A 26,138-nucleotide genomic window follows, 5' to 3' on the forward strand; every position below is an offset into this window, starting at 1 on the left:
TTTTATGTTATTTTTTATAGCCTTTTGACAATTCACTTTCACATTTGTGTGATTTAATGGGTGATGTCAGAATACACATAAGACCAAATCTGTCCACTTTATATTAAACTGAAGTGTAAGGTGTTACATGGCTGAGTCATTTCAAATGTGAGTAGGAAAAAGCACTGCATTTTTAGTGTGCTGTTCAGAATTACTATATTGTATATCAGCACTAGCTCACCACGAGTGGATTACATAAGCATTAGGTGACCCTGAGCGACTCCTCAACAACTGTTTTATAATTGTAGGACTTGGGAGGACCTGGGAGTCATCCCACATTACAGACATTGTAGAGCTCTGTCAATATGTGTTTGATTTTCTATTTGTGAATATAAATGTAAGATGTAAATACTCTTAGCTGAAGAGTAGAGTTACCCAGACACTTGATGTGATTCTCTTACATACATACAGATTTATATACTACTACTATACTAAATACACAGTATTCACATATTTATTTACCACTCTCACTGATTATAGATACAGTTACAATTTGGGAATGCACTATTTAGTGACAATAAATTATTTTGGTGGCTATCCATCTCACTCTTATAAATATTTTATTACAAAGAAATATAAAAAAACATTTTGATCACTCCAGTTGGTGTTTAAATGTGAAGCTTAAGAGTCATTTTCACTACCTCATTGTTGCACTTCAGTCAGACAGCTGGACATACTCCTTAAAGGCTACTTATTGTAACTCTGGTATTAACTGCTAAGAAATGCCAATAGTTGAACTTCCATTTTGAGACATTGGAGTTGTTCCCTGGCCACAAGCAAGTACAGGGGTAATTCCAGTGAAGCTTATTGTTTTCATCATAATAAGCCACCAGGTCTTGGCCCTTCAACCACAGTAATCTCTTCTCAAGTTAATTTGCACCCTTGACTTTGCCACTGACAGTCCATGGTTCAGCTCTGCTCAGATACAGGCAGCCTTTGTAACACTGACCCATTTAAGCCCAAAACAATGGCTGAATTGAGTACCATCCTGAAAGTGTCCACAGCCTTCTGCATTTTTGATGTGATTATGTGAAAACAGAGGAGGAAAACAAAGATATCCATCATTGTAAAACACAAAAATGAATTCAATTCATACTGTATACAGTACAAGTAGTAATTTATCAAAATATCAAAAATAACATTCAAAACGAGAATTTACATAAAGTTTGATTTCACTTTGCTGTCCTATGCACACACTCAACATTCATTCATTTACTTTCTCATTTCATTCTGCAAGGTTGTGCATTTCAGTCCAGACAATGTAACAATCAGAACGCATTATGCAAGTATTAAACCATTTATCCAACTAAGGATAATACCATACTGTCAATGGAATAATATTATGCAAGGATTGTGTGCCCACCATTCATTGTTTAGTAGACAATGTACAGATTGCCTGGGAATTAACAACCGCCCTATTTTCTGAGCAACAGTTTTCCATTTGTTGTATTCTGCCATCTACTGGTACAACATACAAAGTGGCCTTCAAAAACATTCTTCAACCACTTTCCTAGAACCTTCTCTCCATCTCTTTACAACCTCATTATCAATTTACAAAAGTATTATTAAAAATAACACTATATCATCATCATGAGTAAATTACAAGTAACACTAAAGTTACATGTGCTTCCCTGACTTTAAATTGTATATCATTCTTTATGGACAGTTTCCTTGCTGCTCTGCGTCTTGCTCATATCTCCAAGCCGTTTTAAAAAGCTAAAAAATAGTCCAGAGGTTTCGGTCTTAATCCATGTACTTTTTTCACTATTCCTCTGGTTGCCTGCGAGCTCCATTGATTTGCCCTCTTGGTTTTGCTCCCCAGGCCCTTCATCTGGAACATGGGTAACAGAAACATTTGGCTTGCTTTTCTTTTCTGTTGAAGGGGTATTCTGGTCTTGAGCACCAGATTTTTTAAAGTTGTGAGATACATCAGTAAAGTTGAACACTTGTTTTGAAGGATTGTATCCAGCACCCTCTGGAAGTGTCCCTTTGTCTCTTGCCGCAGAATTAGGAGTTCTGACTGGGGGCTGAGCCCACAGATTATCTTCCTCTTCCTCAGTTTTAGCGACTTTAGTAGGTAGTGTATTGCGCCGGCCAAGATTAAGTTTTGAGGGGGACTGAGGATTTAGCAAAAATCTAACTAAATTCTCATTGGTTGGGTCTCCAGCATACCTTTCTGTGTCCTCGTCTAAGGTGCGTTGACGAGGCAAGATGGTACTTGGACCAGCCGATTTCTGATTTTCCAGAGAATTGTCATCAAATGAGGCACTCCCACGGCTGTTCTGAAAGCGAAAAACTTTTTTAGATGCTTCACGCAACTTTTGGGCCTCATCCTCATTATTGTCCTGTAGATCTTCCTCATCGTCATCAGTGATGGCTGAGAAAGTTCTGCCTGAAGAGGAAATGTTGGCAGTCCTGTTGGCTGGGCGCATAAAACCTCCAGAGTTCTCTTTTCTGGAAGATTTCATTTCTTCTGCATGAGGAATGCCACCTTTTGTCTTGTTGTCCTCATTATTAGTCTGTGCTTTCTTTTGTGAAGAATTCTCTGTGAGTTCAGCTGCTGAATTCCACTCTTTTCTGCCGATCTCCTTAATTCTAAAAGACCCTCCACCCTTCTGATTTCCAGTGGGGAGGTTTGCCTGAGAGGTAATTTCTGATAGGCTCCCACTGTTGGGGCTGCCACTTGTGGGGCTTCCATGTGAGGATGAGGGCCTTGCAAGTCTCCTCCGAGAGACACGACTGGTAAGAAGGTTCTGTAGTACAGACTCTAATGCAATTCCATCCATTTCCTTGTCTCTACTGGAGCAGGTAGCTGTGGACCTGCGCTTGGCAACACTCTGCAGTCTGTCTTTGTGTCTCCGTTGCACTTCTGCCACCTCTCGAGCCTTGTTTTCCTGCAGAAAATCACACAGTTAATGGATGTTGTTTTTTTTCTCAGCTAAGGAAAACATGCCAGTACACTGGCTTACCTGCATGGCCCGCATAAATTTCTCACAAAAGGAGTTGAAAATGGAGCAACATTCCTCCAGTTTGAACTTGGTTGGGTCTTCACAGAAGTACTCTGCTACAGAGTCACTCACTGACTGCAATTCCTGAAGATCAGTATTTATTTCTGCCAAGCAAATCTCAGCCTCCTAAATGGAGACCAAATCAAAACATTAGTACATGTAATATTCACACAAACTAAACCGAATTCCCCAAAAAGGCTTCCTCACCTTTAAAAAATCCTCCATCTGTGCCTTTAGGTCTTCCTGCTTTAAGGTGTCCGCGTTGCCATTTTGTACTTTCTTTACCTGTCTTTCAAACTCTGCTTCAATTTCACCTTTATTTATTCTAAAAGAACAAAAAAAAACAATAAATTTAGATTATACAGCAAATAGAAAGAGGCTTAAAATATGCAGTGTGCCTTTAAAATGAGATTGTTTACCTTGCTGCAGATTCAATGTGTTTGAGTTGTTCTGGAAATTTAAGCAGGGCCATGTCTGCCTTCTGAGCTTGCTGTGGTGAATATTAAATGTTTGAATAAAAATCACATTTAAAGAAAATGGATTGCACACTACAATCAAATCAAAGTAAGAAAAGCTACTTGCCATCACGACATAATGCATAAGATTCATTCCAGGTTTGTTTGCTTTGGTGTCCACTAACTTCAACAGAGAAGACATGCGGAAGCCAACTGCACTTCCTGCATAGCCACCCTGTGATCAAATAAATAAAACGAGACTCAGAGATGCACAAACCAATAGGAAAGTCATCCCAGACTCCACTATCACATAGTATACACTCACAGCATTCATGTAATTTCCAGTCTTCAGTACCAGTCGTATGACAGAATGGAGATGATCAGACTCCAACAGCTCTAAAAGAAGACACACATCATGAATTATAAGTCTAAATGGGTTTACAACACAATTTTAAATCTTTTACTAGATTTATCTATTTAAAATCCAGGAAAACATATAATACCTCTTCCAGCAGCTGTCAAAGTGCCAATGGATTCTTTCATTTCATCCACGTGGGGAAAAAATTCCTCTTTGAGCACCAAGCCTCTGAGACGCTCTTCATAACTAACAGACACAAGGTTTCCATCATTAGTAAAGTACCATTGATATTTAACATTTGAAAGACACTATATTCAGGTAGCTCACCTTGGAATCTTCACCAACATTAGCATAAACAGATCTGCTTCAGGGAGAGTGGAGTGGTCGCCCTTAAAACTGAACAACTGCTTTACCTGTATTCATTAACAGAGTCAATAAAAGCCCACAAATCTTAAAACCAGATTGTGTTTTCTGAGGTAAAATGACAAACAAGGCTGTAAACGCTTAAAAAAAATAAAAGCAGCTGTCACACATACCTCCCCTTCATCTGGCAGCAGCTTGCACAGCTCCCTCAGTTTTCCAGAAGCAAAACATAGACTACTTCCTGATTTAATTTCTTCAATCATGTCTTTTACAGGCCTGTGGATTGAGGTGGAGAGACAGACAGGGTTAATAGTCACCAATTATCTTTATGTTTTTGTTTAGGGTTGGGACTTCCAATGAGCAGTGCGTGTCTATGTTAATACCACACTTTTGTATCCTTGGAAAAGTTGAGAATCTGAAACCACCAAGACTCTACCTACTCAAACAGCTTTACGAAATAGCACCACTTCTGATGTCAGACCTCAGAAAAACACTGTACAATAATGGCATATTGTTTGACAAGAAACATTTTTGTCAGTTTGAAATGCAAATGTTTGAGGCTGCCATTAACAGTTACAGTATATAATTTTTTTTTTTTTTTTCTGTTAAATCTATTGCATACGCCAAATACCTTTAAGCAATACATTTGCAATACCTTTACAGTAATTTGAATGAGGGTTACCACACAGTAGTAACCTGTTGGAGCTGTAGAACAGTGCAGAGCAGACCTGCCAGGACATGTTGGCTTTCAACGTTTTGTGAGCACGACTCTTTGCCTCATCCTGTCTTGTCAAAAACAATCACACCTTAAGAGTACCACAACTGACTCACCGCTTGAATTGCTTTAGGAAAATTCCAATGTTCATGCTCCTCTTGGAGTTTAGGATGGAAACCTGGGAGTGGAAACAGACACAATGCTGGATATAATTAATAATCATGTAATCAACTATGATAGTTTCACTATTGGCTTTTGTACCACTGACACCTCAGCTTTCCAAACAGACAGCTGATTCCAAAGGTTAAGAATCCTTTGAGTTGACTGTATTGAACAATCAGGGCAAAGATATCTTTTTGCATCACTGACACATTTTCTCAGTGTGTCTCTTGGAAATGGGACATAGGTCAAAGTAAAAGTTTAGTAAAACATTCTAAGTCATTTATGTTCAACAAACAACAACTAATCAAGGTTATGAACATTATAAATATTCTATTAATTTTCAGTTTCTGGTTGTTTTGATTTAAGACCTGCCTTTATATTAATGATAATAAATGCAGTTTATTATATACAGTAAATGAATAAGTAGGCTGCTATACAGAATGTTGCTGAATGAGGACACAACCATACCTTCCTTTAGCAAACAGATATGAAGAATAGTCTCCAAGAATAGACTCCACCCTTGTATTGAGTGGTTCTAAATCAAAATACAATGTTTCAAATAGAGGCAGTACATCATATTTCTTATTACTATCCTGGAAATGCAATTATTTTAAGTATCACTATAGTCCCATTCCATAAAAACCACATGGATTGGGATTTATAGCATATGTGGAATGAACTCGACATAGCAGATCCTTGTAAACACATGACATGGTCTTAGGTTTTAGCAGAGGGAAACATTGTAAGAATGTTTACTATTTATCTTGAATGCACATCTAGAAAAACATGATCAATCCAGGTCAAAGTACTTCTCTATATTTCAACATTACACAAAAAAATGCCTTACATTTCTATTGCTACATGGGGTTAAAGTGTTACTATGACTAAGCAAGGTGTGACACATGTATCCAGTGTTGTACTCACTATTTCCGCTCCTGAGGCAGCAGTTGGCAGGCCCCTCAAACTATGGCGGTTCAGGGACTTGAGTTGTTGCTGGACCTGCTTATGGCTGAACAGCTCCTCCATGTGATCAGTGTCCAGCTCATATTCCCCATCAGTCTTATCTGATGTCCAAATGTTGTGCTTTCCTATCACACTGTGTTTGGGAAGAGTTTCCCAGTTGAAATTGCGCATCCTGGAGTTCCGGGTAGCCCCCTTGGCAAAGAGGCCCCCCGCCATGTAGGGGCGGAGGGAGGCCAGGGGCTGGAGGTAGAGGTGGAGGAGGAGGTGGTAGTGGTGGAGGTGGAGGTGGTGGAATGAGAGGACCTCCTGGTTGCATCTTTTGTCAAGGAGCTTTCAGAAGGTTTCGGAGAATGTCATGTTCTCCATCACACACACAGGCAGGATGAAAACCAATAAAATTTGAATTGCTGTTTTTATAGGACTTTGCTGCAACTGTTGTGCTGGAGGAAAATGTTGTCAGTTAGGATGATGCATTCAGACTGAAAGAAAGAGAACAGGGTGGGGACAGAGTTACAAAAACCACCATGTACACTGTGACTACATTCACTTTCTCCTGTAGCCAACCTAAAATTAAAGCTGTTGTGCTGTAAAGGCTTAAACTTTAGAATCATTATTCATAAGTTACTCCAAATTTATCACAATATCACAAGGGTCTTTATACTATGAAGAATTATCTATTGAGCACGTTACATTCAGTCCAGTTAACTGAGTTAGTTACACAAGAAGCTTATTTGGCAAAAAACATTATATGACAAATACATATTTTAGTCATAAAGGCAAAATTGTAGTTTGTAAAGACCTGGTGTTTTCTTCTGCATCCAGCTAACGTTAGCTATATCCACCTTAATCTGTACAATGTTCGTTACTAGCATTACTAACAGGTACACGCCACGACGTAAAAAGACAACTTACCATTGCTTTTGATTCCGCTGCTGCCCCATTACCCATATTTCCTTGTTCTCTATCTTATCCCTCCGTCGTTTTGTTGAAACGTCACCATCAGAAGTAAAGAGCAACAATAACCTGGAAAGCGCAATAAAAGAGTGTCGAAACTACCTGCGTGTAAACGACACGCCCAGGAAAGTCATTTTTTACGTCCATGGCAGCCCACACATTCCCAGCAGGAGGACCTCTGGGATTTACTGAACTATTTCGGCTTGTTGGCTGGAGGTTGTGGTCGCGCTGTGTTTTGTGTCCAGCTATCATGAACGTATGTGAGCAGTCCACTGGAATAGACTTATCCAGCTTGATAGGAAAGAAAATTGATTTCTTTTGGGGTGAAGCAATCAGTTGGGTTGGTGCTGGCGCAGTGGATAAGACGCATGTCTTTGGTGTGCGACACCCGGGTTCAATTCCCCAATTTCACACATCCACCAATGAGTAATTCCCTTAGACCCTAGTTGCTCCAGAGACGTGCGACCTCTGACGCAATTGTAAGTGGCTTTGGGTAAAAGCGTCAGCTAAATTAATTAATGTAAAAGTGTTTGTGATAGACAAGATTTTTACCATTAGCCCAAGCTACTATTAATAATGTTTGAGCTGGTATGGCCTTGTTTTTTGGTTTTGTCAGCAAAAATAAATCAATCAAATGAGTAAAAAGTACAAAAAACTACATACTTAGTTAAACATTTAACCAGCTCACACAATGCCATCGAGTATGACTGGTTGCTGGTGGTCAGATTGGCTTAGCTGCAAGCATTTCAACTCTGTCCCCAAAACTATAGCCCTTAGAATGATAGGTGCAATACCCTAAATGAGCATGCAAATCCTTTGGCTCAAGGGAAACTCAAGAATAGGTTTCAACTACACTTAATGCTCTCAAAAGGAGGACTTGTCCAATTGTACAGATTCTCAAAAGCTTATTTCCCTGTGTACCTGTGTACATCTTATTTTTCTATAAAAATATCTGGAAGAAATGTGGAAGCCAGATATTTTGTAAAATCAGCTATGTCCAAAGGGCGGCTATTTTAAACCTTACATAGGTATGTTAAGATTCCCTGTCTTTAAGAACTTCTTACAAATTGTATCAATAGATAAGAACTAGCTATTTTTCACTCCTTTTAAAAACTCGACAGAATTTATAGACTCAAACGTCTCACATAGGAACCACTATATAGATGTAATTAGGCCTGCAATTTTTTCTTAACCAGGAATGTAATCACTTGCACTCTCACTTGCATTTTCCCTGCAAATAAGCCTTGAAAGTAAAATTTATTTGAACTGGGAAGTCTCTGGGAATGTTAACATTTTTGGTTGCATACTACATTTATTCAGAGGGAGTATAGTAAGGACTAAATTCACAACTTAAGATAGTCAGATCAAATGTGTGCCCACAGTCTGTGTCATTTTCAGATACATTTAAAACTCAGACACTTGTAATAAGGTACAGCTTAACAAGGGAGGAGATTAGGGATGTGCTTACTGAATAAATTCTGCTTTTGATCGGAGACCATTCATAACCCTACTTAGATGGAATTAGGTTAATTGGGAGGGAAAATGGAAAAGGGAATTATGATAAGAACATGTTTGTGATTTTAATGTTGTTAGGTTTTACCAGCTGCACACACCTACACAAAAGAACACATCCAGCTTGTTTAAGCTACTGTTAGTTGCCCTGTGAAAATAACATCAGGACAAACTAGTCTTGCCAAATTCATCATCCCTCATCCACTTAGGCTAGGTCAATATCAGTAGACCCACATTTTAACAAAAAACAAAACAAAACGAACATGTACTGTCAACATACAGTCCATGAAGAGATACTGAAACTTGTATTATAACCTAGAAAATATGTGGTTTCACATGTATCCAGTATTCCTGTTTACATTTTGTCATTCCTATTCACTGTATTGTCATGTACATAATTAATCATCATACATATCGTACAGTATGTACAAGGGGCGGCTGTGGCTCAGGAGATAGAGCGGGTATCCCGGCTCCCCCAGGCTGCATGTTGAAGTGTCCTTGGGCAAGATACTGAACCCCGAATTGCCTCTGGTGGCTGTTCCGCCAGTGTATGAATGTGTGTGAATGTTAGTTTCTGTTTGAGCACTTAGGCTCAGTGATATGAATGGTGAATGCAGCTTTGAGTGGTTGAAAAGACTAGAAAGGCACTATACAAGTACGGAGCATTTACATACAATGCCTGAAACTAAATCAGTGAGGGAAACAAGATAAACACATTTAAATATAGTAAATGCATACAGTAGGCCACAGGATGTGATGCATATTTGCAACCCAACCCATGGCATGTCTACGGTTGACAAATTGACAGAAACACAAATTTAATACAATGTCTAACTGTATGGGCAACCTCTAAAACTAAGTTTGTGTTGTTTTTTGACTTCAGAAGTCATTCAGAAGCTTGTTAACACTGAAGGAATGAAATAAAATCTGTTAAGTTAGTTAAGTGGTACAAGCTTTACGTAGTCGTATCTCAAGATTGAGTTTCTAACATACTTTCACTGGGTATTTTTAGTGGGTGAACTTTGCGGATGACTTCTATTACCAAGAAGACAAATGATGACATGCAAGAAAGAAGTTTTCAAAAAGCAGCAAAAACAAGAAAAGGTGTTTCAATGTGCACTGACCCACAGTAACCTCAACTTGACTTTCAAGTAATGAAAGTATCATTAGATAATTATGAAATAAGATTATAAGTCATGGAAAACATGTTAGAGATATATTAGATTGTATTATCATGTACACATTGGTGGCATACATACTACATATATTCTGAGTTTTCTGTACATAATCTGTGAGAACTTCATATAGCAAACAGATCTGTGTCAACTGCACATTAAAGTGAAACAAAACATCCAGCAGATTTTATTGGAAATGCAGAACAAGACAAAGACAACCATCTGACTAGAACTAGAAAGAAAATAAATGTACATAACATACAATGGTATGTTACAAACAGATTGGTAAATAAATAACACAAAATAAGTACAAAGTAATGTACTCATACATTCTGTCCTTGAAGAGACACTGAGACTTGTATTGTAACCTAGAGTGCATGTGGTATCACATGTATCCAGTATTCCCATTCACTGTTTGTGTTTTAAAATTTGAAACTTCAAGAATGAGTCTCAAACAGCTGCACTCTGGTGCCTTCTATTGAAACAGAGTCAATCAACCACTGGCTATGTGTTGCATTTTGATTTTTTCAAGTCATCTGCTTTTTTCCATGTGTAAACTGTGGAATAAACAAGATAGATACTCTGCGGGATTCATAAGGGCATATCTGAAGGTACTCAAAATTTTGGAGATCAAACTAATTATAGATTGTATATTAGGTTTGAGAAAAATCACTATATTCATATATATATATATTTTTTTTTTTTCTATGCATGTAAACCATAAACAGACCATTCAGGCAAGTATTCCATTAAGTGATATTAGAAACATAGTGGGAAAACTTATTATGCTATATCCTGATGTTTTTGAATATGGTTCATGCATACTAAAAAAACAAAAAAATACTATTTCAGAGTATATTTCATAAATTGTGATTTTTATCCCACTAATTTACTAATCTGATTTGTGGAATTCCTCCCATGTCATATACTCTGAAATATTAAAGATAATGCTTTTGATAACTTAATAAACAACTAAAATAATTCATGTGCAAAACTGCCAATGGGTATTTCCACAATAGTAAACTATACTGTACATAAATAAGAAGTCATATGATGTAAATGATTGTGCTACCTAAATAATAAGAAAGTAACAAAATGTAATTTGTGACTTAAGAAAACAATTCTTAATACAAATGAAATTGTTGTTCCATCTATGTAATAAATGATGTAAAAAAAAACATTACAAAAAAGAGATATCTCGTGTTTTTCTTTATCACTGGCAGCTACTGATCCTACGATATACTCCCTTATGCATTTAATGCTTGTCCATCTAACCACAATGTCAAGTTCTTCACTGACCAGCGGGTCACTGTACATCTCAAAGAGCTGAACTCTGAGCGCTCTTTACTGCTCCTCCAGCCAGGATGGCTTGTCTGATCCTGGGGGCTTTAACTTTACATTGAACTGTATTAGAGTTTGTTCCAACTGCTGCTGGTTGCCAGCAAAGTAAGCTGAGATAGCATTGTGGAAGAGAAGCAGCTGCTTGTGCATCACCTTCACCTAGAAAAAAAAAAAAAGAAAAAAAAAAAGAATTGGATAATTCTGCCATTACAAACACATCTGCAAGTGTTTACAGGAAAGCACAGCCTGTTAATATCTATTAAGATTACATATACTAGCTGCTCAGATTAGTTTCTGGGAAATCAACCTACAAGCAAGTTGCAAATTACATTCCAATACAATGCATTCCCAAGTGTCAAGCCGGCCTTTTAAGATATTTTAGGCATGAAAAATCTTACATACTGTGACTAATGTTGATTTTTATCGTCCTTAGTTTTCATTAATTTGGCCAAACTGCCAAAATAAAACAGAATTATGTTTTTAACAGTGGGGATCACAGGTCTGTGTTTAATTTAACAAAATGGAGGCATTCTCTTTAACTGTGATTATCTGCAGCATGAATATGCTCGCGTCTATGCATGAAGATGTCCTTGCTTCCTTTAGTTTGACATAGTCTGGTGCAATAGATGCATAATAACAAAGAAGAATGTGCATTCATAAAGCTATCCAAAAGCAATTTTCAGTGGGTGTTTTTTAAGGAGTAACCTAACACCAGGCTAAAAAAGCATTTACTGCCCTTGCTCATTCACAGATTGAAGCCTGATTCACCTCTGACCACACCCAGCATCAGTGATACCTGTGGTTGAATGTGGTCAAAAGTGTGCACTGTTGCACCACACCCAATAGTGATGTCATGGGGTCCTACAGTACACTTTACTCGAGAAGTTTAACCACTGGAGCACAAGGTTTCAAGAGGTTTCAAGTTACTCTTTAAATATGCGGACATTTCAAAGAAAAAAATTGTTCAAATGACAAACCTTGTTTTCCTCCAGGAATTTGAGCTTGATGGTTACATCACTACGTAGCCTTTCATATTTGTCTCTGTGAATCTGGTAATCATGCTGAGCCATCTCAATGCGGACCATAGTAGCTGCATCCCTAGGGCCCAAACTCAGCTCTTCCAGATCAGAACGATAGGCATCAAACTCAAGTCTGCATGCAAAAACAGTTAAGGCTGTCATAGGCTCCCATTTTCCAGGGGATCACCCTAGATGAATTCAGATTATATTCCTCAACTCTTAAAGAGGATGTCAGGATTAGTTACCTTGCATTTTCATAATGCTTAATGGTCATCAGGGTATCCTCCATTGTTTTGTTGACCAGGGTGTTGACACTGGATACGAAGAAGTTGATGGCACTGAGCAAAGCCTCGCCATTCTTACACAACAGCTTCTGTGTTTCTGCATTATACCCAAACTCGTCCTGCAGAGAAACACATACCAGTTAGCTTAATTTCCATTACATGTCACAGAGAGCTTTGGCAATACTGTACCTGCAACTCTGGGGACTTCTGGCTGAGGTCGGTGAAGGTGTCTCCTAGAGCCTGTTGTGTCTGCACCATGCTTTGAAAATGGCTGGTGAGTGCAGTTGCCAGTCTTAGGATGTTTTCATACTTGTTCTTGGTGTCTCTTAACACGTCAATCTGAGCCTCCAGTTCCAGATCTACTGTTCGTGAACCTCGTCCAAACCTCTCTGAGAACATCTGCTTCGTACACTGCACAGAGATTACATTAAACCCAGCATAAGAAAATCAAATCAAGTTAAAGGGGACCCATTATGCTCATTTTATGCTCTATGTATTCTGGGACTCCACTAGAGTAGCTTTGCATAATTCACAATTGAAAAAAAATCATTATTTATCTTATATTGGATTTTTATGCAGCCTCTCAGTTCATCCTCTGTCTGAAACAAGTAATGTCTTTAAGGCCACTATCCCAAAAAATCCAATTTTTTCTGATTGGCTAACTTGTGGAAACCTACCGAGGGGCAGTGAAGCCCCCAGGAAGTGTTCTGGGCCAATTTCACATAGTGACCGAACAGTAGAATTACAACGTCTGTGTCCATCACTTGATGCACACTTTGCAAAACCTTTCCCCCTTGACTTACATTGTGAAAGAAGTCACTGTAAAACAGTGGACAAAATTTTTTTGATTGTTCACGATTAAATCCTTTTATCCCCATTAAGTTAGTGGAGGGCTAATAGTAGTTAGCCTTTAGTTAGCTAACGGAAGTGTCTGGTACGCTTGCTTTATGGACCAGCATGGGGCCATGCAATGCAGAAGATCTCTGAAAGCCGGAAGAACATGTTTCTGGAGTGTTTCTGGGGGCGTGGCTCTGCCTAGACTGGGGTCTCAGAGAGTGTGTTGGTGTTTACACCACTAGCACAGGAGCTTTGGACCGCCAGGAGGGAGAGGTTATCAGGCCCGGGCTCTGAGCTTCCTAACGGCAGCTACAGTTAGCAGAGGTTAGCAGTCACGTCACAAGTAAAGCCATCTGTCAATCAAGAAACTAACCAACTTTACTTCCCAACTAAAAAATAACTTTCTGTGTGACATATAGAACATCTCAAAAAACCTGAAGAGGAGTCCCCTTTATTAAGATGGTACAAAAACATGTAGTCACTTTGACTGAAACACACGTGTAAATGGTCACAGCTGATTTTGATAGAAGAGAAACTACTCAAGATCCCCATTTCAGTTAACTTAATCATGTGGTATGTTATAGTAATAATATAGGATAATACAGGTAATATACTTTAAAATTTGATATGGGAACAATATGGATAAACTTGGTACCAACAGACACCCCAACATGTTGAGGGATAAATAGAACTAACATATCAATTTTATCAGCTTTTGGAAACAAAAGTATCTAACACACAATACCTTGTATGTGTTTATGCCCCATTTCTTTACACTGTCTAATTTCTCCACTGCCACACCGCGAGAAACTTCTTCAGCTGAATTACTAGTGTTATGGTTCGACGACCCTAACACACAAAAAAGAACAATGTACATATTACTGCATGTTATTTATCAAAGTTTACAAGGCAGATGTTTAAAAAAAATTGCATGGGTAATGACAATGAGTGAGGACAGTGGGGACATGGTGATGAGCCTGGTGATACCTGGATGCTGGTCTGTGTGTTGGGCAAGTCGACTGGCTGCAGATTGACTGTTAGGCAAATTAACACCCCTGGATTTCATGCGAATGTCTGAAATGAGCATGGTAATGATAAAGTGTGATGATGAGAAGAAGGCATGAAGTGAAATATATGTCAAAAAAGCTTGGCAGTGAGATATGCGGCTAAACAGCAGAATATGTAGACTGAAAGAAAATGTTAGGCTCTAGGAGGAGGATTTCTAATAAATTGGAATTAAAAGGGGTTTTGAAATAATCCACCATGCAGGTTTTTCATGCAAAATAAAAGGATTTATAAAAAAGATGGGAAAAGGACTTCATGGGATGAAAGTAAGTACCAAGCAATGACACAACATGTCATCCGCAGTGCATTTCACAGCATAAAAGAGGACATTCTTATTAGACAACAATACAGCATTCCAAGTGACAACCTTATAATATCAGGTTAGTTCATCCCTAATTTGAAAGCTGCCAAAACGTTTCTTGTTGCTGAAGCTGTGAGTTGAAGAGATACAAACAAGGTTGCATACCAATCCCTTGGTCAAGCAACACCAAAACAGCTTATGAAGGGGCCAAAAACAGACCAACATATGAAAGGTTAACTTAGAAAACCAAAAAGGGTCGTCAGAATACACAGCCACCTGGTCCTGATGCAGGGACTCGTCTTCTGTCCAGATACTCAGGGTTGAAGTGTATTGCAGGCCCTATGGGATATGGATGTTTGTAATATGAACCAGGAGCATAGAGGTCAGCAGCTCTCTAGTGACACATCAAAATACAAGGAGGAAAAGCTCTCTGTATGGTTCTTAAAGGGGAATTTAGATCAACCTCTTTCAGTGAGGATTGCAACAACAATGAGCAATCTCTGGCACAGCTCATGGCAGACAGAAAGTGTGGTGGTGGGGGGTGGGGAGCATTCGAAACAGAAAGTGGAATGAACAGTGAGCTGTGTGGAGCCAGAAATGCACCTGGCAAAGTAACTGCAGGGTCATTTGTATTCACCGGCAACACTATTACAATGATATAGAGTTATTAGCATAACTTAGCAACACCTAGTTAATGCTTAAATCCACGATACCTTTGTAGAGCTAACTGTGTCTGTACTGTGAAGAACAAACAAACAATGCAAAACCTGTGAAAGAAGGCAGTCAGTTTTTTTTTTTTTTTTACTAATACCTTTAATTGAGCTGGTAGGAATGATGCCCCCTGCAGGTCCTCCATAACCTCCTGAGACAATGCTGGTTTCATTCAGGTTGGGTCCAGACACCATTACCTGCTGCAAATCCTGATGGATTTACAACAAAATATTGGTAGAATAGAAGGCAAGAAATATTATTATATTTTTCATAATCTACAGTACAGGGACAGTACAGTGCATTTTTTTCTAATACAAGCAACCTTTGATAATGTTATGAAAAGATAAAAATATTTGAGGCCCAGAAAGTTGTAACTTTAATTTGTAATTTTTAACATTATCAACTTAAAGTGTCTATCATCCAAAACTGTTCCAAGTCAACCCGCACATGGAGACTGCACCAACAAATTGCTTATGTGCTCTTTTAGTAATCAGCATGGTGGCCCTCAGTATTACCTTCTTCACAGAGATAGACAAATTATCTATGTAGGACCACTGATACTGCAGCTTCCTAAACCCTGTCAGGCTGTACAAGAATGAGACATAAAATGATGCACTATAGTTAAGCATTTTATTCACTGCTTGTCATGCAAAAGATCATATGACTAAAGCATCATATCCTAAATAATGTCGGAATTACTCCCTCTCCATGCTCTCAACACATCATTCCCAATTGCAGGCATTGATGGTGATAGTGGCATGTAACTACTGTGCATAGCTGCAGGCCTGTGCATGGTTAGGTAACAGTTGGCCTAACCAGCCTCAGTCCTAGACTGTACTGTTAGTAGAAAAAGGATAGAGAACTGCCACCAACTGAGCGCTAAATGCCAATACAGATTTATCAGACAGACATTGTCAGTGAAGTGTGAGAAATGAGACCAACTTACCTGCTCCAGACTGTCATCCTCTGGTAGAGTCCCTGTGTCTCCATTGCTGTTAATAGGGATTTCCATGGTAGCAGCCTTGCTCATGATACTGTCTGCCATAGCGAAATCTCTGCAAGACAGCACCAAACACTGAAACATAAAGATAATATCATGTTTTTAGTTTTACAAAATGATAATCGCACAGCTTTCTAATCCACATCAACACAAAACAACAGCTTGCACACTGACGTTAACGTGGCAGGCTTATAGCAGCGGTGCTGATGTGGCTGGCTAGAGGGCTACTGCTTGACAGCTAGCTTCCTCACCACTGTAGCAACCTACAAAGTCCAGTCGTCCGAATGAGAAACAAACCGTTGTTTGCACTGCAGACTTAAAATAATATCAACGGGAAAGCACCGTTGTCTTTAATTATCATTCAATGCTACATCCATGATGCCTTTTCTTGCAACGCTCACATTATCTGCCTGCTTCCATGTAATTCAGAAAATCCCTGCATCCAGCCAGCTAACAGCTTTAGGTTTGAAGTATAATTTCGAAATAAAAGTTTGTGAGCTTTTTATTTTATTTTAAGTCACGTGGATGGCCATTAAACGCAAATCACCTCGAGTAAAACGTATAATCTATGCTGTTTAGTTTGTGTTGTTTAACAAATAAGAGGCTGGAAGCGTATGCTGTGAATACATGCTCTTATTTTGAAGGATAATACCTTTAACGTAGCATCATCGTCAAGCCCCCTCCCCCGTCCCATCTTCCACGTCGTGCAGTGCTGACGTAGTTTTATCCTTAAATTGTAGTACTGTCTTTCTCCTGAAGATGTCATCAACAGTTCACTGTCTAGTAAAAAGTAAAACCTGACGTGTCACACATACGCTGGTCCTTCAAATGATCTGAGTATTAATCATTAGAAGAAAGGTTGTTGACGCCTGCCCGTTACATTGATTGCAATATCTCTTGAAATCAAACTGTATAAATACAGTCGTTTATTTTGAAATGTAAAATGCCTCCAGATAGACCTCACCCTAGTAAACTAACCACACTTCCAATTATTTGCCTCATTTATTTCAATCACGGATGCAAGGGAAGTGCACATGGTCTCCAAATGTAGAAGTTTTTCTGTAATTACTCCAGCTCTGAACAGAGAACCAACCCCTCATACCCACCCACAATGTATTCCTACAGTAAAACAGTTAATTTTCCTTGTTGTGCTGATTTCCTGCAAGCGGCATATTTTCCAAACATCTAAAATCTCATGTTGAGAAAATGTTTTCTCATTCTTGCTTCTTCTTCATCATCCACCTCACACTACACATTTCTGCACATGACTGAATATGACTGCTGCTTCCACAAGATCAAAGGCAACAAAATGACAAATGATGGCTGGGCTTTTCATGTTTTCCAATTAATCAAAAAAAATCAACATGTCAAAGGTTATTTGACTGTCATGATATGTGTTCTGCTTTTGATCCTCCTGCCAAAATTCATGGAAATTTTTAACATTACTATGGACAAGGTCTCCGCTGAACCATATAAAGTATATGTTTACATGTCAGTAATCATTTTCAGTCATCCAATTCATAAGAGAAATCTAGTATACATATCTTTGGAACTGGGTTCTGGCATCCAAAACTTTTCGAAGCTGATAATCCGACCCATTTCACACAGCAATTAGCCAGGTGTGAGGAGGTAATTTCTCACTTAAGCTCTACTTCCATTCCTTTCTATATGTGAAAACAAGTTCAACACAATGAATACCTTTCGTATGCCATTCGGAAGAAATATCTGACTGTCACCTATGCCTTTTGTAGTTGTTGGGCGACACTTTTAAACAAACTCTGGCCTTAAGATATAGTCACATTAGCCTTCCATTCAAGGTAACTGCCCTGCATGCAGCCATTTTAAAGGATGTAATGTATGCTGGTAATCAATAAATATTTACCAGAGCTTTTGAAATCCTTGAAAAGTATCTGAAAGTGACGCTGCAGTTTGCAGTCTGTAAGCATGATGATGAACTTAACAGGGTAAATACTAGAATAATATATTGCCAAACTGGGAGACTGTGCGAATATTCATAGGATGGTAGTGTAATGTGACCGGACCTTTAGCCTTAATGGGCCTCAACATGTAACATTAATGTCATGTGACAAGTACGTTGTCAAAGTTTATGCACATAACCTGTTGTTGTACAAATTGTACATTTGTGTATATTGTGGAATTCATCAATTTTGGCGATCTGTTTTATTCTGAATACAGTAACGTAACAATGCCTATATTTACCACTCTCAAGTATGGTCTTAAGCTTTTGTTGAGAACACCAGTCCACTTGGTAAATCCCTTGTGACCTGGCATAAAAGGTGATTATATTAGAAAGTATATGACCATTCACTTGTGGAGTAAATAAACAAGGCTACGCTGATACAGTCAACAGACACACCCAATACAGTGATGTGTTTTGTGTCATAATATAGGTCTTGTCAATCAATGGCTATAGCCTATTAAAGTATTTTTTACAAAGGACAGGAACTGAGGTCACAGAAATGTAAAGGTAATGAGGCTGTTGCTGTTACCATCATCTCAAAATATTTCAGTGCTACTTTAGTTCCACTTTGGTGAGTGAATAATTGAAAGGGTATGTTTTGACTCACCATTTGAAGAGAGTGACTGACTCAACATCCTTTAGCTCCGGTACCTTTGACCTCCACATTATTCATGGCACAAAAACAGCCTGCTGTTGCTGAGGCTTTAATTTTAATACTAGTTGTTTTGTTTTTTGGAGTAGAGGTAAAGAAAATTGTGTGCAGCAGTTAGTTAACAGCATTGTACAATTTTGCAAACTGCAATTAGATACTTAAGGCTTATTAAAGTAGAGTTTAATCACAAATTCTCTCACGTTTTAGCACATTAATGCGATAAACATCACAGATGTAGCTTCATAACAGTCAACTGTTTAATGTTTTAACAAGTGCAGCGGTGGGTGGGGTTTATACCAGTTGTCAAACTCTCTCTACTCTCACCCTTGGATAGACATTTTAAGACACCAAATTCTCACACAGGAGAACGTAAATTGTGTGTTGCCTATAAATTTAGAACAAGACCAAATAAAATTTTAAAGGTTTCAGGCGGGGTCTCCTCTGAGACTATACTGAATTTCACAATGCCAGGGTATGCATGTGAGAGGAGCGTGAGACCTAAACCACAGTGTACCCCTCCCCCCTGTCATTTTAGAGAATAGTTCATCTTGTTTTTAATGATCATTAAGCACGCTTCCAGATGTTGGGTGGGAAATTCATCCTCACACAGTCCCCTGTGCTCTGCAGCACCAAACAAGAGTACTGGAGTGAGACAGAGTAATCCAGAAAACCATGGCAAAGCAGTACTGTCTGCATCCATGGGAATTACAAACAGTGCTCAATTTTTACATTATAGAGCATATGGAAGCCATTTTATAGTATCTTTAATGTGTCAATTCAAACAGTCTGTGAAACTTTTCCCGGTCGGTGGTTCAATCAATGCTCTCTCAGAGAAACAGCAATTCATCATCATAATGGATCCTTGGATGATGTGAATGACAATTGTACAATGTCTGAAAAGACAACAAACAAATAAGAACAATTCATATTTATGTACATATTTATGGATATTTCTGTTTATTGTACTTATAGAGCATTGCTCTAAGTATAGGCATGGATCTGTGTGAAATTATGCATGGTTTGTGATACATTGCATTTCTAATAACAAGAAACATTACTTTGATTGACAGTGTTGTGTTTTCAAATGAATCACTGACATAAAGACTCTTTTTTTTTTGTTATCCTCTTTATTTTGAAAGCACAGAGCTGTCAAGAGTATCTCTATTATTTAGACTAAGTCCCAAACAACTGAGGAAAGTAATATCTTGACACATGAAAAGAAAAAGAAAAAGAAACTCTAGGGTATTATTTAGTAAGTGTGAGATATAAAACATTGTAAAAGTATAAGTCATTTAAGGCATATTTTCTCTTCTATACACCTCTGGCAGTGAGCACAATGACCTTGCGTATATGGCGTGACAGCAATGGCCCCCATAAAACATAGGCTTTGCAATTTCTCTGATGTTTCCAATTAAATTCACCTGCATAATCAGAGGGACAACTAGTAAGAGGCCACAAATAAACTGAGGGGGCAATTTAAGAATCGTAAATCCCACAAGGGCTTGTTGGCATTTTCACTGAAGTGTTAAAGCAGTTAATTTTGTTTTTTTGAACGCTACCTTTGGTTGGCACACAGAGGCTGCGGTCAGGATATGCACGAAAAGGCAGTTGTTTAGTTCCTTTATACTGTTTACTTATTTTGTCATGCAATTTTTGTTTTGCAGGTCTCCAATTTTGCAATCTCATTCATTTTAGTTTCTGCATTTTCTCAAACCATGAATTAGGACTGCTATATGAAGAGATTTGAACTCTATGTTAAATATAACTTTGTATACTAGTGTGCTATAAATATAACTCTACAACAACCTTTTAAAGAAGCTGTTGACAATGATGACAAGTTGTAAAGACTTTCCTGAAATCAAACTGTGAATGAACTCTTGATTTTGAGCCATGGAGCACCTTTTGACAGAACTTATCTCAGCCAATATGTGAATTGTCTGTGCTGATTTCCTGAGACATACCAAACATTCAAGAGATTGCCAGAGGACTTGGGGTTTACCATATTCTTCCTCTTCAGTTCAGATTTGTTCAGGTTGCTGCATACAGTGTGGTCGAGTAATCATGCAGCTTACAGCAGCTGGACAGCAGTGACTGCTGAGGAAAAAACTCTATGGCAATACAAGGAAAGTGTGGGTGTCTTAAAGTCATTAAACTACTGCGAAAAAAGGAAAAATAAATAGTTGGAAATCTGTAGAAAGCAGAGTGATTTGTGGACATGCAACCACATATAACCTTTTATTTTGGCAGATCTTATTACCATGATTTAAATATGGTGTTTCTTGGAAAAATACAATATCTGAATCTTGAATTACTTTTTATTAACACAACTTCTATGAACATTTTGAGCAACAAAAGTAAAACATGACCAATGCACCAATGGAGTATCCCAATAATGTTTTTTTTCTCCAATCAACAACATATTTGGGTCATTTTCTAAAGCCTGTCAGCATGAAGGCTAGGCATGGAAATTGAATTACTGATGACTTTGCTTTGTGGAGCAGCTTATCCTTAGCCAGCATATCCCATGGGTTGTTGTAGCTCAGGAGGTATAGAGCGTGTAGTCCAATATCCTTAGCAATACCTGAACCCGAAGTTCAGTCCATTGTTGTGAATGTGTGTAGGCAAACTTGTAATGTGTTTGGTCCTCTAAGGTACTAAAGCGCCATATAAATGCAGTCCACGCCAATGTCAAGATAATTTGTGTAGCTTAAAATTCCTCCTCTTCAGACAACTGGGAAATGCAATTGGAGGCATGGTGTGGAAAAGGCAATTACAGATCATTTATAGTAAGTTGTAACAATATTAGAAATGTAGTTTAAAAGGTTTGTATTACATCCAATTTAGAAATAAGGCCAATGTTACAATTCAAAGTCACAAAAAGTAAGTCGATGGAAATGCTCAATAGCTGTGCTTCACATCACTTAAGCCGCTTTTCGACCAAAGGTATTGGGGACTTTTAAGTCCCCAGATCTATTTTCAAGGAACTAAAAGGTTCTTTCAGCCCACTGTTGTGTGCATTTCCACTGTGGTCTAAAGAATTGCGAAGATTAGGCAAATTAACCTGCTGAAGTAGGCTGGAGGCCTAAACGACGTACGAAGCGATGCACAGGCATCATTATTTGCAACCACTAACCATGAGCAAAATTTATAAATGAACATCAGATTTGACTGGAATATAATGAAAAACTATAGGCTTTGTGTGACCATTAAAAGCAGCTTTTTTTGTGTGGGAGTATAATGAAGAGACACGCGATAAGAAAGCAACACAAAAATAAAATTGCAACAGTTTGGAAAGTTATTACAACATTTCCAGCCGACAAGTGCTGCAGACCAGCTGCAGGACTCACGCCTGTGTCCGCCTGCGTCGGAGGAACGTGATGTTTAACAAGCTTTATTACCTGCTGTAATCAGCTGTTCTGCTTGTTTTGGAGAAGAGGAGACCGACTTCGGCTCAGTGTAAAAAATTCCTGTCTGATGAAAACTTCAAGACCCAGTATTTACCGTAACTCCATCAGCTGTTTGCTGCAGGCTGGCTGCTATTTCCAAGCAATAGGCTACATTAATGCCGACGTTAGATTTCAGGCTGACATCAGCGAAACGTGTGGATAACAAACTTGATAAAACAATCAAGTTCTTAAAATAACTACAGCACAGAGAAAGAATCACAAAAATAAAATCGTGACAGAAGGTTATTAAAATATTTCCAGCGACAAGAGCTGCAGATCAGCTGAAAGCACTCACGTCTGTGTCATGATTTTAATGAGCTTTATTACCTGCTGTAATCAGCTGTTCCGCTTGTTTTGGAGAGGAGGAGACCGACTTCAGCTCCGTGTAAAAACTTTCTGACTGATGAAAACTTAAAACAACAACTCAGAACCCAGTATTTAGCTTAACTCCATCAGCTGTTCGCTGTAAACACACTACTGCAGCTGGCTGCTATTTCCGACCAATACATTTAGCACATGTGTTAGCAGATGTAGCTGCCTCTCAGGCGGACATCGGCAAGACATGTGTGCTATTTGACTGTTGATTGAGATTTATTGTTTTGCAAACAACAGTGGAAAAGAGAGAAGCAGTCATTGAAAAACACCGGACATTTTCCAGTTAAAGCCAGTAGCCTCTATTCGCCCATTCAGAATTTCACTGCAAGGAAATCACCACCCCCCCAAAGTACCCCCGAGCAAGGACAGAGAACAACATTTAGACCCTGGTCCCTTCAAAGGTTCCTAGTTCAGGGTTATAGTTCCTTTGGTCGAAACGCAGCTTTAGGTGTGGGAAAGTCTGCGGACAGGGCAGCTTGGATTTTGTGTGTGGGCTTTGGTTTGGTGGGGGCAGGTTAGCTTGAAAGCACCTTGATCATAGAGACCTTCACTCATGACAGCATCTTAGATGCATGACTTCATTCACTCAATCAGGACTCATGGTCCTTTACTTATACAATGCATGCTTTCTACTATTCTAGTGCATACGTCACTTTGATGTCACAATTCCAATTTGGATTTATGCTTACTAGTGTTGATATCTGGTCCATGAATATATTACAAACACAGGAGTGGACATACAGCATCCCTCTGCTTAATGCTCATGTTAAGGGATCTTGTAAAAATGCTCAGAGAACAATCGTAGCTCTGATTATAAATAGTCTAGCTCATACTCCTGCAGTTCTTTACACAAGATACTTTGGGGAACTTGGTTGCAAGCTTTTTCCAAATTCACAAAACACGTGTAGACAGGATTAGTAGACTCTCATGATGCCTCAGTTAGTTAAGAGCATCAAAAGTACACCATTCTGCCTCCAAGATGGAATCCCATAGGAATAGGTATGACAATTGGCTGGAGTCTCACTTCCAGCACCTTGGCAGAGGCTTTCCAAGGAAGGTGTGACTGCTGGTAAAAACATTAATCACACCTACCTATTCGCTTTTATTGATTGATTATTTTGGGCATGGCTGGCTAAAGGCATAAGCCATATACAGTGAGGAAAATAAGTATTTGAACACCCTGCTATTTTGCAAGTCCTCCACTTAGAAATCATGGAGGGGTCTGAAATTGTCATCGTAGGTGCATGTCCACTGTGAGAGACATAATCTAAAAAAAAAATATCCAGAAATCACAATGTAAGATTTTTTAACTATTTATTTGTATGATACAGCTGCAAATAAGTATTTGAACACCTGTCTATCAGCTAGAATTCTGACTCTCAAAGACCTGTTAGTCTGCCTTCAAAATGTCCACCTCCACTCCATTTATTATCCTAAATTAGATGCACCTGTTTGAGGTCGTTAGCTGCATAAAGACACCTGTCCACCCCATACAATCAGTAAGAATCCAACTACCAACATGGCCAAGACCAAAGAGCTGTCCAAAGACACTAGAGACAAAATTGTACACCTCCACAAGCCTGGAAAGGGCTACGGGGAAATTGCCAAGCAGCTTGGTGAAAAAAGGTCCACTGTTGGAGCAATCATTAGAAAATGGAAGAAGCTAAACATGACTGTCAATCTCCCTCAGACTGGGGCTCCATGCAAGATCTCACCTCGTGGGGTTTCAATGATCCTAAGAAAGGTGAGAAATCAGCCCAGAACTACACGGGAGCAGCTGGTCAATGACCTAAAAAGAGCTGGGACCACCGTTTCCAAGGTTACTGTTGGTAATACACTAAGACGTCATGGTTTGAAATCATGCATGGCACGGAAGGTTCCCCTGCTTAAACCAGCACATGTCCAGGCCCATCTTCAGTTTGCCAATGACCATTTGGATGATCCAGAGGAGTCATGGGAGAAAGTCATGTGGTCAGATGAGACCAAAATAGAACTTTTTGGTCATAATTCCACTAACCGTGTTTGGAGGAAGAAGAATGATGAGTACCATCCCATGAACACCATCCCTACTGTGAAGCATGGGGGTGGTAGCATCATGCTTTGGAGGTGTTTTTCTGCACATGGGACAGGGCGACTGCACTGTATTAAGGAGAGGATGCCATGTATTGCGAGATTTTGGGGAACAACCTCCTTCCCTCAGTTAGAGCATTGAAGATGGGTCGAGGCTGGGTCTTCCAACATGACAATGACCCGAAGCACACAGCCAGGATAACCAAGGAGTGGCTCTGTAAGAAGCATATCAAGGTTCTGGCGTGGCCTAGCCAGTCTCCAGACCTAAACCCAATAGAGAATCTTTGGAGGGAGCTCAAACTCCGTGTTTCTCAGCGACAGCCCAGAAACCTGACTGATCTAGAGAAGATCTGTGTGGAGATTATGTCTCTCACAGTGGACATGAACCTACGATGACAATTTCAGACCCCTCCATGATTTCTAAGTGGGAGAACCTGCAAAATAGCAGGGTGTTCAAATACTTATTTTCCTCACTGTAGGTGGTCGCCTAGAGTGGCACCTTCTTTTGTGCGCTGGTTACTCTCCAAGGAAGAATTAAAGGCTTTCTGCTGTTTTTGACAACTTCTGTCACATTTGGGACTGTAGAGGCTCTTCCACCCAAGTGGAACCTTTGAGGAGCGCAGTGGGACAGAGAGGCTGAGTGGACTGGTTATAATATGAACTAAGAATGGTCAAACAATGAAAGTAAACCATGATCAGATTATTGAGAACTTCGTTGTTCCAGAGATGGGAACTTGAGTTTGTCTGACTAAAGTCGCACATACAGTGACTTCAGACTTGACTTCAGACTTGACTTGAGACTCATCCTCAAAAGACTTCACACTTGACTTGGACTCGAGGTGCGGGACTCGTGAACAATGTTTATTTTTAGGAAATGTCTGAGCTTGCTGTTATTCCCCTCCCTCTGTTACCTATAACCTGCCTACGTAACACATAGTATCAGCTGCGCGTGGCCGCACATGAGAGAGGACAACAAACACTGGAAGCTGCTCCGCCATTCATCATAAACTTTGGCTTTAAAACTTAATACAACAAGGCCCAAACAAAGAAGCGCTGAATGCAAAATAGGTTAGTAACCTGTGGTGAGTACAGTGGTGGAAGAAGTTCTCAATTTTCATACTTAAGTAAAAGTACAGATACCACATGAAAAATCTTACACAAGTGAACGTAAAAGCCCGAGTATGGGCACTGCTGCCATTCATGTTTGCTAGTGTGTACTGTTTACCAAAGCTGTGTCACACTGACGAGAGATTTACGAGGTCAAACAATATCCAGAGCATTAAGAATTTCAGGTCAGCTCTCATCTACCAGTGTAGGGATCTGCCAAGATGTGTTTGTGTTCAGACTTTGCA

The 26,138-nt window shown here is 39.1% G+C and overlaps 2 protein-coding genes across 10 annotated transcripts; both read right to left on the reverse strand.

Annotated features, from left to right (window-relative positions):
• Positions 1-477: 477 nt before the first annotated feature.
• fhdc4 (FH2 domain containing 4) lies at positions 478-7,300 on the reverse strand. Its single transcript, XM_038694015.1, has 12 exons — positions 6,976-7,300; positions 6,025-6,542; positions 5,055-5,116; positions 4,397-4,499; positions 4,188-4,273; positions 4,006-4,106; positions 3,828-3,898; positions 3,630-3,737; positions 3,467-3,537; positions 3,255-3,372; positions 3,009-3,173; positions 478-2,933 (listed from the first exon to the last, which is right to left on the reverse strand). Exons 2-12 carry the CDS (start codon positions 6,277-6,279, stop codon positions 1,689-1,691), a joined length of 2,385 nt encoding a protein of 794 aa, XP_038549943.1. The 5' UTR covers positions 6,280-6,542; positions 6,976-7,300; the 3' UTR covers positions 478-1,688.
• A 2,562-nt stretch (positions 7,301-9,862) lies between these two features.
• On the reverse strand, positions 9,863-16,727 carry LOC119883333 (arfaptin-2-like). 9 transcript variants are annotated; one of them, XM_038693927.1, is made up of 10 exons: positions 16,664-16,727; positions 16,209-16,337; positions 15,363-15,471; positions 14,828-14,890; positions 14,173-14,259; positions 13,931-14,034; positions 12,538-12,759; positions 12,310-12,467; positions 12,023-12,197; positions 9,863-11,204 (listed from the first exon to the last, which is right to left on the reverse strand). In XM_038693927.1, exons 2-10 carry the CDS (start codon positions 16,305-16,307, stop codon positions 11,049-11,051), a joined length of 1,173 nt encoding a protein of 390 aa, XP_038549855.1. In that variant the 5' UTR covers positions 16,308-16,337; positions 16,664-16,727; the 3' UTR covers positions 9,863-11,048. The 9 variants fall into 9 exon arrangements, with proteins under 9 accessions (XP_038549855.1, XP_038549852.1, XP_038549853.1 ...); XM_038693924.1 differs by having other exon boundaries at positions 16,209-16,317; positions 16,514-16,720; XM_038693925.1 differs by having other exon boundaries at positions 16,514-16,720.
• Positions 16,728-26,138: the final 9,411 nt, after the last annotated feature.

This window comes from Micropterus salmoides, unplaced genomic scaffold (genome assembly GCF_014851395.1).
Source record: "Micropterus salmoides isolate LMB-PRFRI ecotype aquatic unplaced genomic scaffold, ASM1485139v1 Ms_hic_scaffold_3, whole genome shotgun sequence".
Taxonomy (NCBI): domain Eukaryota; kingdom Metazoa; phylum Chordata; class Actinopteri; order Centrarchiformes; family Centrarchidae; genus Micropterus; species Micropterus salmoides.